General features: G+C 62.5%; 3 protein-coding genes across 7 annotated transcripts in view; 2 read left to right on the top strand and 1 right to left on the bottom strand.

Annotated features, from left to right (window-relative positions):
- TTYH2 (tweety family member 2) overlaps positions 1 to 5,128 on the top strand; it is an 8,293-nt gene extending 3,165 nt beyond the window's left edge. For both annotated transcript variants that reach the window (XM_017812159.1, XM_017812160.1), the window contains 10 exons: positions 235 to 330; positions 425 to 497; positions 605 to 674; positions 823 to 878; positions 975 to 1,067; positions 1,146 to 1,238; positions 1,312 to 1,454; positions 1,793 to 1,978; positions 2,064 to 2,142; positions 3,839 to 5,128. In XM_017812159.1, the coding sequence (XP_017667648.1) occupies positions 235 to 330; positions 425 to 497; positions 605 to 674; positions 823 to 878; positions 975 to 1,067; positions 1,146 to 1,238; positions 1,312 to 1,454; positions 1,793 to 1,978; positions 2,064 to 2,142; positions 3,839 to 3,916 (967 nt within the window). In that variant the 3' untranslated portion in view covers positions 3,917 to 5,128. The remainder of the gene's footprint in view (positions 1 to 234; positions 331 to 424; positions 498 to 604; positions 675 to 822; positions 879 to 974; positions 1,068 to 1,145; positions 1,239 to 1,311; positions 1,455 to 1,792; positions 1,979 to 2,063; positions 2,143 to 3,838) is intronic.
- Positions 1 to 14,915, bottom strand: part of BTBD17 (BTB domain containing 17) — a 16,765-nt gene extending 1,850 nt beyond the window's left edge. Inside the window, exons 1-3 of one of the 2 annotated variants that reach the window (XR_001874268.1) lie at positions 14,786 to 14,891; positions 13,546 to 13,822; positions 11,874 to 13,015 (exon numbers count right to left, since the gene is read on the bottom strand). Coding sequence is in view for 1 of the 2 variants with exons in the window: in XM_017812161.1 (XP_017667650.1) it covers positions 11,935 to 13,015; positions 13,546 to 13,822; positions 14,786 to 14,876 (1,449 nt within the window). In the remaining variant the exon portion in view is untranslated. Of the gene's footprint in view, positions 1 to 11,479; positions 13,016 to 13,545; positions 13,823 to 14,785 lie in introns of those variants that run through there. The other variant, XM_017812161.1, reaches the window with a different exon arrangement.
- Positions 5,283 to 10,646, top strand: DNAI2 (dynein axonemal intermediate chain 2). Of its 3 annotated transcripts, none has more exons than XM_017812157.1 (13): positions 5,283 to 6,138; positions 6,388 to 6,549; positions 6,633 to 6,754; positions 6,988 to 7,071; positions 7,261 to 7,403; positions 7,911 to 8,021; positions 8,431 to 8,570; positions 8,789 to 8,911; positions 9,136 to 9,362; positions 9,516 to 9,651; positions 9,788 to 9,934; positions 10,084 to 10,287; positions 10,368 to 10,646. In XM_017812157.1, exons 1-13 carry the CDS (start codon positions 5,956 to 5,958, stop codon positions 10,392 to 10,394), a joined length of 1,809 nt encoding a protein of 602 aa, XP_017667646.1. In that variant the 5' UTR covers positions 5,283 to 5,955; the 3' UTR covers positions 10,395 to 10,646. The 3 variants fall into 3 exon arrangements, with proteins under 3 accessions (XP_017667646.1, XP_017667645.1, XP_017667647.1); XM_017812156.1 differs by having other exon boundaries at positions 7,908 to 8,021; XM_017812158.1 differs by lacking the exon at positions 6,988 to 7,071 and having other exon boundaries at positions 7,908 to 8,021.

Raw genomic sequence — 14,915 nt, 5'->3', positions numbered from 1 at the left:
GTGAGTGTGGAGTACTGCCGGTGAGTGTGGAGTACTGCCGGTGAGTGTGGAGTACTGCGGGTGAGTGTGGAGTACTGCGGGTGAGTGTGGAGTACTGCGGGTGAGTGTGGAGTACTACTGGTGAGTGTGGAGTACTATTGGTGAGTGTGGAGTACTACCAGTGCCGTGCGGGGGGGGTGGCACCCGCAGGGCTGGGGGGTGGGCATGGGTGACGGAGCCTTCCTCTGCGCCCAGGTGGCTGGCCTACCTCCTCTTCTTCATCCTCGTCCTCACCGTCTGCCTGCTGGCCTGCCTGGGGCTGGCCAAGCGCTCCCGCTGCCTCCTGGCCACGTGAGTACCGTGTGGGTGGGATCGGGGGGCTGGGGGGGATCGGGATGGACCCAACACACGTGGTCCCCTCTCGTGCTCCCCGCTCTCCGCGCAGGATGTTGTGCTGTGGGCTGCTGACCCTCGTCCTCAGCTGGGCCTCCATGGCCGTGGACACGGTGGCGGCGGTGGTGAGTGGGGCGGGAGGGGAGGGCAGGGCTGGTTCTGGCTGTGCCAGGGCTGTGCCAAAGGCTATCCCATCCCTCCCGGCCCCTTGATGTCCCTCTGGTCCCCACAGGGCACCAGCGACTTCTGCGTGGCCCCAGACAAGTTCATTATGAACCAGACAGATGACGAGATCAGTGCAGGTCAGAGCCAGCTCCCAGGTGGAGCCAGGGTTGGGCAGGACCCCAAAACCTGCCAGGGGGTCCAGTGCCCCCTGCTGCCATTCTCCCCCCACACACTGCTCCCTGTCCCCCAGGACACTCCTACCAATGTGTCCCCTTGGCTTTGCAGTGGTGGCTCACTATTACCTGTACTGTGACCAGAGCCTGAGCAACCCCTTCCAGCAGGTACAGGGGGACCAGGCACCCTGCTTGGGGGCTGCCTGGGGCTGGGGGGATCCCAGGGCTGGGTGGCTCCGTGACTGTTCCCACTCCCCCTTGCAGGTTCTCACCGTCTTCCAGCGCTCGCTCACCACGATGCAGATCCAGACCCAGGGTCTCATCCAGTATGCACTGCCCCTCTTCCCCACAGCTGAGGTATGGGAGTGGGTGCTGGGCCTCCACCTGTCCTCACTCTGCTCCCCAGCACTGTCCTGACCCCCTCTTTTCACATAGAAAGACCTTTTGGGGGTTCAGCAGCTCCTCAACTCCTCAGAGACCAGCCTGCACCAGCTGACAGCCCTGCTGGACTGCCGGGGGCTGCACAAGGTGAGGGGGGTCCGGGTGGGGACAGCTCTGGGGTCCCCCTGCTCTGCCACCAGCCCTGCCTGTGTCCCACCAGGATTACCTGGACGCCCTCATCGGGATCTGCTACGATGGGGTGGAGGGGCTGCTCTACCTGGGGCTCTTCTCCCTGCTGGCGGCTGCCTCCTTCTCCACCATCATCTGCGCTGCCCCCCGTGCGTGGAAGCAGCTCACAGGACGGTGGGTCTGCCCACGGACCCCTGCCCACAGCCCCCCACCTGCAGACCCCCCACCTGCCCACAGCCCCCCACCCATAACTCCTGCCCCTGCAGCCCCCCTGCTCACCACCCCTCTGCCCGTGGTCCCCTGCATCCCCCTGCCCCTGCAGACCCCCTGCTCATGCTCCCACATGTGCAGCCCCTTGCCCACAGCCCTACTGCCCACAGCTCCTTCTCCCACAGCCTCCCACAGCCCCCCGCCCTCACCCTGGGCACAGAGGGGCCACAGGCACCTCCCAGTCCAGGCATGGGGCCCCCCCGCTTTGAGACTGAGCGTGACCACCGTCCCCTCGTGCCCAGGGACCGGGACTACGACGACATGGACGAGGAGGACCCGTTCAACCCGCAGGCTCGGCGCATCGCCGCCCACCGCCCGCCCCGGGGGCAGCTCCGCAGCTTCTGCAGCTACAGCAGCAGCCTGGGCAGCCAGAGCAGCCTCCACCCCCCCGCCCAGACCGTGTCCAACGCCCCCGTCTCCGAGTACATGTGAGGCCCCCCCTCCCCGTCCTTCCCGCGGGTCCCCCCGCTGTGCCGGGGCGGGGGGTGACGGGGGTCTCGCTGTGCCCCCCAGGAACCAGGCCGTGCTCTTCGGAGGGAACCCGCGCTACGAGAACGTGCCCCTCATCGGCAGGGGGTCTCCCCCCCCCACGGTACGGTGGGCGACCGAGGCCAAGTCCTTCTTTTGACACCCCCGGGGGGGTTTCCCGGGGCCGTGGAGCCCCTCGGGGTCACCGAGAGCCGCTCGCCGGGGTGGGATGGGGGGGTGATCCCGGCCCTCTCCTGCCCTTGCCAAGGACGTGGCTCCCCCTGCCCGGCTCTAACCCAATTCCCAGCCGGCCCACGGGTGCTGTGGGGAGGGGGCACAGCCACGTGCTCGGGGGAGCCCGAAATAGCCCTGCCTTCCCTCCCTTCCCTGTGCTCCCTCTCCATCCTCACTTTCAGAGGACGCTCCTGGCAGTGTCTCCCTGCCCGTTCCCATTTCCCTGCTCGTTGTTAATCCCTCCCTGTCTGGTATTTGCTGCTTTATTTTTTATTGCTTGTCTTTTTTTTTTTTTTTTTTTTTTTTTTTTTTTTTTTTTCCATATAAATAAAATGTTTTTTTTTTTTTTTTTTTTTTTTTTTTTTTTTTTTTTTATGGTTTCTTTTAATTTTTGCATCCATTATTTTGGAGCTAAGTTGCCCATCAAGAGTAAGTTCAGCTGCTTCCCTCTCCCTCCTTATCCTGGGGCAGCAGCTGGGTTCCCCCATCCTCCCCCTTTTCTGTGCCTCCCTCCATCCCCTTTCCCTGACTGGATTTCAGGAAGAGTGTGGAGAGCTCAGGGAGGGAGGGACTGGGCCACGGTTTGTCCCCAGGAAGTCCCAGGAGGATTTGCAGCTCCCCCACATTGGGATGCTGGCCCCCATCTCCATCCCCAGAGCCCCCCCAGTCAGGCAGTGGGACATGGACACAGCTCTGGGAATGCTGCCGTGGCAGGAATACTGTGCTCCCTTCTTCCAGGAATGATTTTTTCCATCAGGTGTAATCCCATTGCACAGACCTGGCAGCTGGTGAGAGCCTTTTCCCTTGGAGGGGGGCAGATGAGTGAGGGAATTAATTCGAGCACTTCTCCCAGCCCTGAATGAATTTACCCAGGATTCAGATCCCAGAGGAAGGACTTTTCGAGTCCAGAGGAACAAACTCGGAATAATCTTCCTTAGTGCCTGGTTGGGGTGATCCTGGAGAAATGTACCTGCTGTGAAATCCTGGAGAAATGTGATTTTGAGAGGCTGGAGTTTTGGGGCCCTGCGCTGGGCTCACTATTACCCCTTGGAATCGTGCACATGGGGTGATTTGGGATGAATTTGCTGCTGGGCTGGAGCTGGGAAGGTGGAGGATGAACCTGGAAAGGGACAAAGCAGAGCTAGAGGGGCTTTTGCTGCAGTGTAATAGCAGGTTTTGGGTGGTTTTAGCCTCTTTTTGGTAATTTGGCTCCCCAGGACAGGTGTGGGCTGGGGCAGGGACAGCCCTGGGGTGGCCACAAATCCCCTGGGAGAGGGTAAGGGACAACTGGGGCATCCCTGGAGTGGGATATGGTGCCCGGGGAGGGGGGACAGCACGGACTTGCCACTCTGGGGGGCTCCTGCAGCATTTCCAGGGCTCCAGGCTGAGGAGGTCTCATGTCCCCCAGCCCCTAGACAGGCTGTGAGTAGGGTCTGCCCCTTTCCCCGTGCCCACCTGGCAGATTAATTAGGGATCAATCCACACGGGAAGCAGTGTTCCCTCTCCATGGGGCCATCCCTGGTGGTGCAGGGGTTGTGTTTTGAAGGGTACTGACCCCCCTCCCCCGTGTCCCCCCCATCCCACAGTACTCCCCGAGCATGAGGGCCACGTACCTGAGTGTCACCGATGAGCACATCCGGCACCGCGGCGACTTCCCGGCGTAGGAGGAGACGCTGCCGGCGTTTCCCTCGGGAAACCAAAGACCCCCGGAGAACACGCGGTAGGAGACGCGGCGGGGGCTGGAGGAACGAGCCCGGAGCCCCCCACCGTGCACCCCTCTGAGCCCCCCCGGCAGCTCCTGGGACTCGACTCTTCCTGCCTTATCCCGGGGAGCGCGGAGATGCTGCTCCAGCGTCGGCTTCTCCCGGCTCGGGAATGTTGGAACCTTCCAGAGGGCAAATCCCGGGACCACGCTGCCCCCAGCACCCCCCAGGGAGGGGTCGGGGCAGGGGCTCCCCTGCTCCTGTAGCAATGCAGCACCAACCACTAGTGATTCCAACCTTTCCCAGTTCCCCCTTCCCCAGCTGTTCCCCGTGAGCAGATCCAGCCCCCTGTACCCCCCTTCCCACCCCCCAGGCTGGGGAATTACGGATGTTTTGGCCTTGCTGGCTTTCCTTTGCTTTGCCCTCTGGGATTTGGGAGCTCTTGGGAGCGTGGGTTGACTCGCTGACTCTGTTTTGGAGTGAGTTTTCTGCAGTGTAGTTTGGTAGCAGGTTTTTTGGGTGGTTTTATGCTCTTTTTGGTGATTTGACTCCCCAGGGCAGGTCTGGGATATGGGGCAGGATCCCCTCCTCCTGCAGGACAGCCCTGGGGCAGCCAGGAATCCCCTGGGAGAGGGTTAGGGACTACTGGGGCTTCCCTGGGGTGGGATGGGGTGCCTGGGAAGGGGACAGGGTCAACCTACCACCTTGGGGCAGGAGCTCATCCAGCATTTCCAGGGCTCTAGGCAGAGGAGCTGGGAGACCAGTATGAGCTGAACAGATCCTTTGGGGCTGCCCTTTGGCACAGGGATCCCCAGGAAGCCCTTTCCCATGGAGCAGGGAAGGACCCCTGCTCCATCCCACCCAGACCCTGCAGCCCAAAGGGCACGGATGGGGTGGTGGGTGCCCCCCACCCAGGGCCAGTACATCCCCCTGCCTCCCTCTTTCCATGTTCCCCATGACTAGCATCCCTCCCTTTTGGGGGAAATCCCAAGGGATTTTGTTATTATTTTTATTTTTTTGGCTTTTAACATTTCCATGTAACGGTACTGGTAGAAGAGCTGTTGTTAACCGCATGTGAACTAACCGAAGGACTCAGGCTGGGAGCTGGAGTCCGGCTGGATTTGTATGTGCCCTTTGAGGGGAAAAAGATAATAAACACTTGGACTAAATTTATCTCCTCCACACGGTTTTTTGGATAGTCTGTTTGAGGCACCTTTTATTTGACCTTCCCACCATGGCGGCCGTCACGTGACACGGGCGGGCGCCGCCATTTTGGGGAGGTCGGTGCACGGTCTGTGTCACGTGACGGCAGCGCCAGTGTCACGGGGAGGTCGGGGCGTTGCCTGGCAACGGCGACGCGTCCCCGGTCAGGCCCCACCGGGACCGGGACCTGGACGGGCCCCACCGGGGTCCCGGGGCCTCCGGGGTGTTCCTTTAACACTCAGAGCTCTTCATCCCTCTGTTCCTGGGGCTCAGCTCCATTTTGGGGCTCTCGCTGCCTTTTTGGGATCTCCCTTAAGCCCCTAGGCCCTCTCAGGCTACTCCCTCCCCAGGCTCCCTGCTCACATTTGGGGTTTCCCAAGGTTTCCATTCCCTTTTGGCACCTTTCCCAATCCCTCCTGGGGCTCCCTGAGTTTTCCGCTCCCTTCCAGGACCATCTCTCCATTCCTGACAACTTCACTCCCTTTCAGGCTCCCACTCTCTTTTGGGACTCTCTCTTCCTCCCTGAAGTTCCTGCTGTCTTTTGGGGCTCTCCCTCCCCCCCTGAGGCCCCTGTTCCTTTTAAGTGTTCCTGAAGGACCCCACTCTCTTTTGGAGCTCTCCATCCCCGAGGCCTCCTCATTTTTCAGGGGCTCTCTTTTGGGACCCTCCATCCCCAAGCCTCCCACTCCTTTTTGGAGTCTTCCCTGAAGCCCCCACTCCCTTTGGGATCTCCCCCTCCCTCCCCAACCGCCCCATTCCTTCTCAAGCCCCCCCTGCTGTGGGGGTCCCCCCTCACCATGGAGATCAAGTTTGAGTACACGCGGAAGCGCAGCGACTTTGGGCGGCCCTGCAACTTCTCGGACCTGCCGGCCGAGGTGACCGTGGACATCCCACCAGACCCCAGCCTGGCCGAAGACTTCATCCCCCAGGACCCCGTGGACTTCGCCCTTCAGCACGCGCCCGTCATGGCTCTGCACGAGGTACGGGGGCAACGCCCCGGGGGGCTCTGGGGGCTGTGCTGGGCCCTCGTGGGGGCACAAAGTCAAGAACATTTTGGGCTCAGGTCGCTCCGATCCCTCCATGTCCCGCCTTCCCAGGAGAACGCAGAGTGGATGGAGGTGACATCCCAGGATGTCAAACACATGGAAGGCAGTTGGCCTGAGGGGCCAAGGTGTGTCTGGCACTCTTTGGGCTCAGGGCCTCCAATCCCTCTGTGTCCCCCTGCCCAGGTGAACACGGAGCGGGTGCAGGCAACATCCCGGGGTGTGAACCACGTGGAGGGCGGGTGGCCCAAGCACGTCGACCCCAAGAACGCGGAGCTGACCTCCCGCTACAGGGAGGAGGTGGAGAGGGATGAGGTCTACACCAGAACCATCCAGCACCTTGGCACCGTAAGGCCCTGCCCCTGCTCCCCCTCCAAAACCCCCTGACCCGCCCAGAGCCCCCAGAGACACATCCTGTGCTGTCCCTGCAGCTGATGGAGCACTGCATCAGGCAGAACAATGCCATCGACATCTACGAGGAATATTTTGCAGACGATGAAGAGGAAGAGGGGATCGAGGAGCCTCCCTCAGCCAAAACCATCACTGCCTTCAGGTAGCACAGCCAGGGGGGCTCACCAGGCTCCACAGGGCCGCAGTGGGGTCAAACCACCTTCAAACCTTTAGGAGCTAAATTCCAGTGTGTTTAGGATGGTCCTGGATCAGTGTGTGACTGGAGAGCCAATCATCCGTCCTCCCTCCCTGCTCTCCCCTGCCCAGGTGATTTGGGGATGGGAACCAGGATCAGACTCAGCTCTGAGCATGAGGGTTTTCCTGCTTGTTTTTCAGTGCCTCAGAGGTTAATGTCAGCATCAGGGGCTGTTGGGTTGTTTTGGGAGGCAGATCCAGTAAGAGAATTGGATTTTCAGAAAGGTATAACTGGAAAGATGATGAAATCATCAATTTTTCTCCCCCCACCCAACCCACCGGAGAATCATTTCCTGCACTCAAGGCTTGAGGGCTGCAGATTGGTTTAACTGTGGTTCCCACAACTTCCTTTGCGAGATGCTCATCCCAGGGATTCGCAAAGTAACCTCTCTTGGATGACCTGTCATCCCAAAGGGACCCAAGCCCGGTCAGGAGGACGGCCACCCACCTCTCCTGGCACCCCGACGCCGGCAAGGAACTGGCTGTGGCTTACTGCAGCCTGGAGTTCCAGGACAAGAGGAGAGACATCAGCTTTGATTCCTTCATCTGGGATATGGGTAAGGGGAGGGGAAAACCCACCGGTCGATAGTGGAAGCACTTTGTGGCTCAGAGCGGGATGAGGCCTCGCAGCACCCGGGGAGGGTCGGGGGGGAGGTCTGGGCCGTGCAGAAACGGGGAGAAATGGGAACTGGAAAGCGGGAAATAAAATCCCACTCCATGGCTCCGGAACCACAACAGGCAGAAGAGCCATGTGCCCTGTACAAGGTTCTTGTCCTGATGTGGTTCATTTGGGTCGATGAAGGAAGAAAGAGGCAGCAGGAGCCTGGGGTGAGAATTGCCCTGATCTGTCCAAGCCTCGCTCAGACCTGGTTTGTTTTGGGGTGAAAAGGACAAAGAAGAGGGGTAGAGGTACCAGGGGTCTGTGTCCAGGCCAGCTCCCTTCCCTGCCACATCCCAGTGACCTCATCCAGTACATCCATGGCAGGGAGTGGGGTGGGATGGGGGGGTGGTTTTGGGGTGCTGCCTTCACCCTTTGCTCTTCACTCGTCCCTCCTTGGCAGAAGCCCCCTACAAGCCACTGCTCACCCTCATGCTCTCATCCCCTGTGGTGACCCTGGAATACAATCCCAAGGACTGGCATCACCTGCTGGGAGGCTGCTACAACGGGCAGATAGGTGAGGGGAATGGGGCAGGTGGGGGGCTTGATTCAGCAGGAGCCTGGCTCCAGCACTGCTGCACTCACAGGGTGTCATCAGTTAGTGCTGCCACTGGGAATACCCCACTGGAGCAGGGCCTGGGATTTGCCTGTGGACAGGTGTGTGCTCACCTGAGTGGGTACCCAGGGAAGGGAGGACCCAATGCCAGGGAGCCCTTTGCAGCACTCAGGGCAGCCATGGCAGGGATGGGTGGCTGGATCCAGGGGCTGAGCAGGAAAGGTGCTGTGCTCCCCCCTCTCCCACCACCCCTGGGGGTGGGAAGCACGTGGGAAGCACCTGGTGAGGTTTGCTTCCTGCTCGGACTTGGGAAGGGGAAAACACATGACAAGGAAAAGAGCTGAGTGAAGGCTTTTCTTTTCCTTCCCAGTGTACTGGGACACCAGGAAAGGGGGGCTGCCCATGGAGGCGACCCCCGTGGAGCTCAGCCACAGGGACCCCGTGTATGGAGCGCTCTGGCTGCCCTCCAGAACAGGCACTGAGTGTTTCTCAGCCTCCACAGACGGCCAGGTGAGGGGCTGGGGCAGGGCAGGGACCAGGTCAGGGGATGGTGCCCGCTGCTCCTGAGGGGACCCAAAAGAGCTTCCCTTGCCTGTGCTGCCCCTCAGAGCACAAGATCCAGGCCCCCCGGGCTGGCACGGGGCAGCTGCTGGGCTCCAGTGCTCCTGGGTGAGCAGGAGCAGCCCCCACAGCCCCCACAGCCCCCTGCCATGGTCTCTCCCCCACAGGTCCTGTGGTGGGACATCCGCAAGCTGTCACAGCCCAGCGAGAGGCTGGTCTTGGACATCACCCGGGAAGACCAGCTGAAGAATGCCCTGGGTGCCATCTCCCTGGACTTTTCGCTCTCCATGGTCAGTGTCCCTGTGCCCACTGCTCATACCCCAACCACGGGCACAGCCCAAGGAGCCAGATTCATGAAGAATTGGGATGTGCTCCCCAAAACACAGGGTTATTCTGGCATTTCAGTCCCTAAATCCCCCACTGGTGGTGGGTCCAGGACTCTGGCTGCAGCAGGGCCCCCTTGCTGTCCACTCCCATCCTGCTGACAGCTGCTCTCTCCTGCTCCCACCCTCAGCCCACCAAGTTCCTGGTGGGCACAGAGCAGGGCAGTATCATCAACTGCAACCGTGACGCCAAGACCCCCCCCGAGAAAATCGCCAACGTCTTCAATGGCCACATCGGGGCTGTTTATGCCGTGGCCAGGAGCCCCTTCAACCCCAAAGTCTTCCTGTCGGTGGGTGACTGGACTGCCCGCATCTGGTCAGAGGAGAACCTGGACTCCTCATCGATTATGGAGACCAAGTAGGTGTCAGGGTGTGTTTACTTGGCCAAAAGCCATCCCTGGGTGGCAGAGCGTGTTCAGGGAGGTGCCAGCAGGGTCTGGTCAGCTCGGGGTGGTGGGACAGGCCAAGGCAGAGCGGTGCCAGTGTGGCTGAGGCGCAGCTCTGCCCGCAGGTGCCACGTTCCCTACCTGCTGGATGGGTGCTGGAGCCCCGTGAAGCCGGCTGTGTTCTTCACTGTCAGGTCAGACGGGACCCTGGACGTCTGGGACTTCCTCTTCCACCAGAAGGAACCTTCCCTCAGCCTCAAGGTGGGTCCCCAGCCCCTCTGAGCCCCAAGCAATGAGAGGGGAGCGAGTTTGGCAGCCCCGTGGCTTTGCCTCTGCCAGCTCATCCTGCCCGACTTCCGGGGCCAAGTGCCACCACCCATGTGTCCCCCATCCCCAGATGAGCAACGATCCCCTCCTCAGCCTGCGCCCACAGGACAACGGGCGCATCGTCGGCTGTGGCACCAAGCAGGGCACCATCAACATCCTGGAGATCTCCTCGGGGCTCTACACCCTCCGGAAGAACGAGAAGTCCCTGACCTCCACGGTGTGTGCCAGGCCCCAGCCGAGCCCCCTTACCACGGGCATGGCCCCAGCCCCCCACACAGAGCTCTGCCCACAGCCCTGCGCTGACCCCGAGCACAGCACAGGGTCCCCCGTGCCCCCCACACCCCTCAGCCCCAAATCCCACCGCAGATGTTCGAGCGGGAGGCGCGGCGGGAGAAGGTCCTGCAGGACAAACAGCGGGAGCTGCAGGTGCGGGCACAGCTCCTGGCAAAGGCCAAGAAGGAAGAACCGGAGGATCCCCAGGAGGTGTTTAAGCAGGCCCGCAAGGAATTCTTCAATGTCATCAAGGCTGAGCAGCAGAGGAGGGGAGAGACAGTGTCCCTGTTTTCAGAGGTACGGGGGGCGGAACACAGCGGGCACTGTGGCAGAGACCCCACCAAGGGCAGGGCACAGGGTCAGCCTCTGTGTTTCAGAGTCAAGAAGAGGAGGAGGCTGCGTAGGAATAGGAAAAGGAGGAGAAGAAGAAGGGGGAGGATGCCAAGGTCAGTGCACTCCAGCTTCACCTTCCTTTCCCCTCCGTGCCAGAGCTACTGCTCCATGGCTCCTGCAGGGATGAGGCCGCTGGCCCTGAGCTGGGCAGCACCCGTGGGCTCTGTGCCCCTGTGGGCTGGGCCCTGCACAGCATCCTGACCTCACGGATGCTCCCTGGCTCTTGGCATCCTGATTTTCTTTGTGGTGAATAAACCACTGCTTTCCACATCATGGTTCCTCTTTTGTCACAGCAGGGTCGAGCAGAGGGTGGGAAAGTCATCCTGTTCCTCTTGTCCCCTCCTCAATACAGGACATGGCTCAAAGCTGGTGGCTGAGCCTGGCCAAGCACCCATGGCAGCTCAGGGTGTCCCTTGGAGTGTCCTCAGCCCATGGAACAGGGCACAGCAGGGTGGCCGGTGGCAGCAGGGGGGTCCTGGTCCCCTCCAGACTTCCTCCCAGCTGGATGGTGCTGCCAAGCACGGCCCGGTGTGTCCCCCCCAGTGCTGGCCCTGCGGGAGCAGCCCCCGGCTGGGTTATCAGCGCTGGGTAAACACTGCCCTGCCGGTAGCACCCGCAGCCGCCCCCACTCCTCACCCCCCCTAATTAATCATTAACGAGCTGCCGGCAGCGCTCTTACAGCAATGGGGACATGGCCCAGATGGCACCCTGGGGGCTGGGGAGGGGAGCCCCCCGGCAGGACCCTCCCCCAGGCTCTGCTCGGGGATGAACCCTCCCGTGGGTGTGCGATGCCAGGGCCAGCTCTCCCCACGCCAAACCCGCCCCAAACAGGGACCCTTGTCCCCACAGGGAAATGTATCCTCCGGACATGGAGCCACGTGGCTGCTCCAGGGTCCTGTGGATGCTCAGCACAGGGGGACACAGCCATCCCCCAGCACTGCCAGGTGCTGATGGGGACACCCAGGGACCAGGTGTCTCCATGGGTGTTTTCCTTCCCAGGGGTTCCATCAAAATAAGCTGAGCTGCGCTGGGGAGCGGTGTCACCCCAAAGATGCCCCACACGTCCTCACATTTGTTTTCTGATTTATTAGGAAGGAGCTGGGGGTGCCCGGACAGGGATGGGGCAGCTGCCACCATCAGCAGGGGTGGTGTCCCCCACCCCTCCTCCCCTAGGAGAGGCAGATGGACCCCTCATCCCCAATCCTGGCAGCTCCCAGTTTGCCCCTGAGCTGGACCCACCTGCCCCACACAGAGGAGTCCCAGTGCTGCAGGGGTGGCACCACAGGAAGGATGGGCTGTCCCTGTCCCCATGGGGTCTGCATTGTGCCTGTGGGCTGCATGTTTTGCCTCCAGCACCCCCTGCCCAGTGCTGGAGGGCTTTCAGCATCCCCCATCCCCAGGGACAGCGATGGGGATGGGACATGGCAGGGGACACTCAGGGAGGGTGGTGCAGCGCAGAGCACAGCCCTGGGGTCCCCCACTGTGGGGACCCCCATCTACCTATGAGCAGGAGGACCCAGCATTGCCCCCGTGGGGCCTGTCTGTCCCTCGTTACTTCTTCACCTTGATGAGGGCGTGGTAGACTGGTTTGATGATGATGTGGAGGTGCAGGGAGTTGTCGATGAGGTACTCGGAGGTGCGTTTCTGCAGGTCAGCGTGCGCCAGGAAGTCGGGTGCCTCGTCCGAGCTCTGGTGGAAGCTGTAGGCGTGTTTTACCAGCACCCGGCCCTGCTGCCGCACACCCACCAGCACCGTCTTCTGGAAGGTGACACCGGCAAAGTCGGGGCTGCTCATGGCCGGGGTGATGACGAGCCGCGGGCGCCCGTCCTCGATGCGCACGGGCTGGATGGCGCCCGACACCGAGTCCGAGTAGACGGGGCGCAGGCTGACGGGCAGCCAGCGCGGCGAGAACAGCACGTTCCACGTCACCCTCTTGCCGGCGTCGTGGCTGCTGGGGCCCAGCTGGGTCTGGAAGCTGGTGCTGCGGTCGTCCCGAGCCGGGTTGGTGATGACCCACTGGGAGCCCCAGCTGGGGGCGAGGTAGTTGCGGGGCAGGAACATGCTGCAGTTGACGTCGAAGTACTTGGCGAAGTGGAGCGGGGAGGCGGCGTGGAACTGGAAAGCCTGGAAGAGCAGGTCCTGCACCGCGCCACGGTGCCGCGCCAGCACCGCCGACTGCGCCTGCAGCCGGAACAGCTGGCTGGGCGCGATCATGGGGTAGCGGATGGCGCGTAGCACCCGCTCGGCCACGGGCGCCTCGGGCTGCCGGCGGCTCAGCCAGCCCTCCACGGCCGTGTAGAGCTCCAGCTCACTGTGCAGCACCAGGTCGGAGCGCTCCAGCAGCAGCAGCAGCAGCTCCACACTCACCGAGCCCCACTCGGCGCTGCCCAGCACCGCCGACAGGTTCCAGGCCAGGAACTGGAGGCAGCTCTCCTGCAGCGCCGCGTCCCCGACGCGCACGGCGTAGTGGTACCAGCCCACCACGTGGCCCTGGCTCGACTCGCTGGCCAGGTGGCTCCTCATGTACTCGGCCACGCCGCGCTGCAGCCCCCAGACCCGGTACTTGCTGGCCAGCTGGTGCAGGGGGATGGCCTGGTGCAGCAGGATGGACACCCCCCCGCAGTACAGGTACCTGGGGGGAGCGTGGGCGGTGATGTGGGGACCCCCACTCCAGCAGTGCAGTTCCCAGGGGAGCAGCCTCTGTCCTGGGCTGCGCCCCTCTGGGTACCCCCACCCCTTGGGTCCCCGTGGTCCCCAGGGTAGCGTTTCCCCTCCTGGGCTGCATCCTGTGGGATGCCCAGGGAAGCATTCCCCCTTCTTGGATGCATCCCTCTGGATATCCCCATCCCACAGTGCCCCATGGTTCTCAGGGGAGCATCCATCATTTTTGGCTGCATCCCTCCAGGTTACGCCCATCCCACAGGACCTCCATGGTCCGCAAGGGAGGATCCTCCCTCCTGGGCTGCATCCCATTTAACATCCCTGTGGTCCCATAAGGGAACATCCCTTTCCTTGGCAACATCCCTCTGGGCATCCCCATCCCATGGGGTTCCCCATGGTCCCTAGGAAAGCTGCATCCCCCTGAGGGACATCCCCATCCCACTGGGTCTCCAAGGGAGCCACATCCTCCCTGAGATCCCATCCCACGGGGCCCCCACGCACCTGATGAACTTGTCGAAGAGCGCGGCGGTCTCGGGCGGCTCGTGCAGGGTGACGACGCTCTGGTTGCGCAGGAGGCTCTCGAACACCTCGCTCTGGAGGCTGAGCAGCAGCTGGTGCGTGTGGAACACCTTGGCCTCGTCGGAGGCGGCCGAGCGCACCCGCAGCACCGAGTCGCTGCCGTTCCCGTTCTGCAGCAGCTCCTGCAGCCGCTGCAGCAGCGTCAGCGAGTGGTTGATGGTGGCAGCCGTGGTGTCCCCGCTAAGGTCGGCTTTTTGGGCTGTGGGGAGATGGGATCATCCCAGTGCTGCACCCCAGGCGGGCCAGGGGACCCAGCTGTGGGGCGGTGTGGGGTTACCTCCTGCTCTGCTCCCCCAGTGCCAAAGGGCTGGTTGGTGCCAAGGGGGTGTGGGAGGACAAAGGGACATGGGGACGTTTGTGTCCTTGAGAGCCAAAAAACTCCCTTCCTGCAGCAGAAGGGCTGAGACCACCATGTCCCAGGCTGGGACGTGCTGGGAAATGGCCGGGTGCCGGCGGCACTGGCTCACAGCCCGGTCTGCCCTGTCCCTGCTGTGGGCACAGCGAGCCCCGGGCATTGCCACAACCCCCCACATCCCCAATGGATACACGGGGGCATGGAGAGCCCATGGGTGTGGGGAGCCAGGCACGCTCTGCCCCACTTCCGGGGGGGGGTCCCGTGGTCCGAGCAGCCCTGGGGTCACTGTGGGTCTGTGCTGGGATCCCAACAGGGCCTGGAGAGGGACCGGAGAATGTGGGATGAGGCTGTCCTGTGGGCATTGAGAACCTTCCTCCCTCTCCTCTTCTCCCTCCTGGCACAACTCCCACCGGCTCCCCAGAGCATCCTTCCCTCAGGAGGAATTCGGCCCCATCTGTCTCAAATCCATCTTGCCTCTCAAATCCCATCTTGCCGGCAGATTACCCTTCCCGGTGCCGGCTTAAGTCCGGCTGAGCAGGGCTGGGGAAGGGGAGCAGGAGCCCCATACCCCGCAGTGCCGGACGTCGCTGCCTGCGGCTCCGAGCCCTTCCCTGAGCACAGCCCGGCTCCGAGGGGCACGGCCACGAGGCACAGCACGTCCAGGAGCCACTCGCATCCCTCCCGGGCACCCCGACAGCTGCCAGAGAGCCCGTGGGCACCATCCCTGGCTGAGCTGCGCCCCGGCACCCACCGAGGGCAAAAGGAATTCCTGCTCGGGGACCCTCCCCGCACCACGGCCACCCTTACCGGCTTGCACGGTGAGGAGGAGGAGGAGGAAGGCGGCGGCGCAGCCCCAGCGCCGGGCGGCCACGGGCCGGGCGCCCGTCAGCCTGGCCATGGCGTCGCAGGCGCATCTGCCGGCTCTGGCGGGGCACAC

Source organism: Lepidothrix coronata, unplaced genomic scaffold, assembly GCF_001604755.1.
Source record: "Lepidothrix coronata isolate B3197 unplaced genomic scaffold, Lepidothrix_coronata-1.0 Scaffold34, whole genome shotgun sequence".
NCBI classification, from domain to species: Eukaryota; Metazoa; Chordata; class Aves; order Passeriformes; family Pipridae; genus Lepidothrix; species Lepidothrix coronata.
The sequence above is the reverse complement of the archived record's forward strand: the minus strand, read 5'-3'. Positions and strand labels throughout refer to the sequence as shown.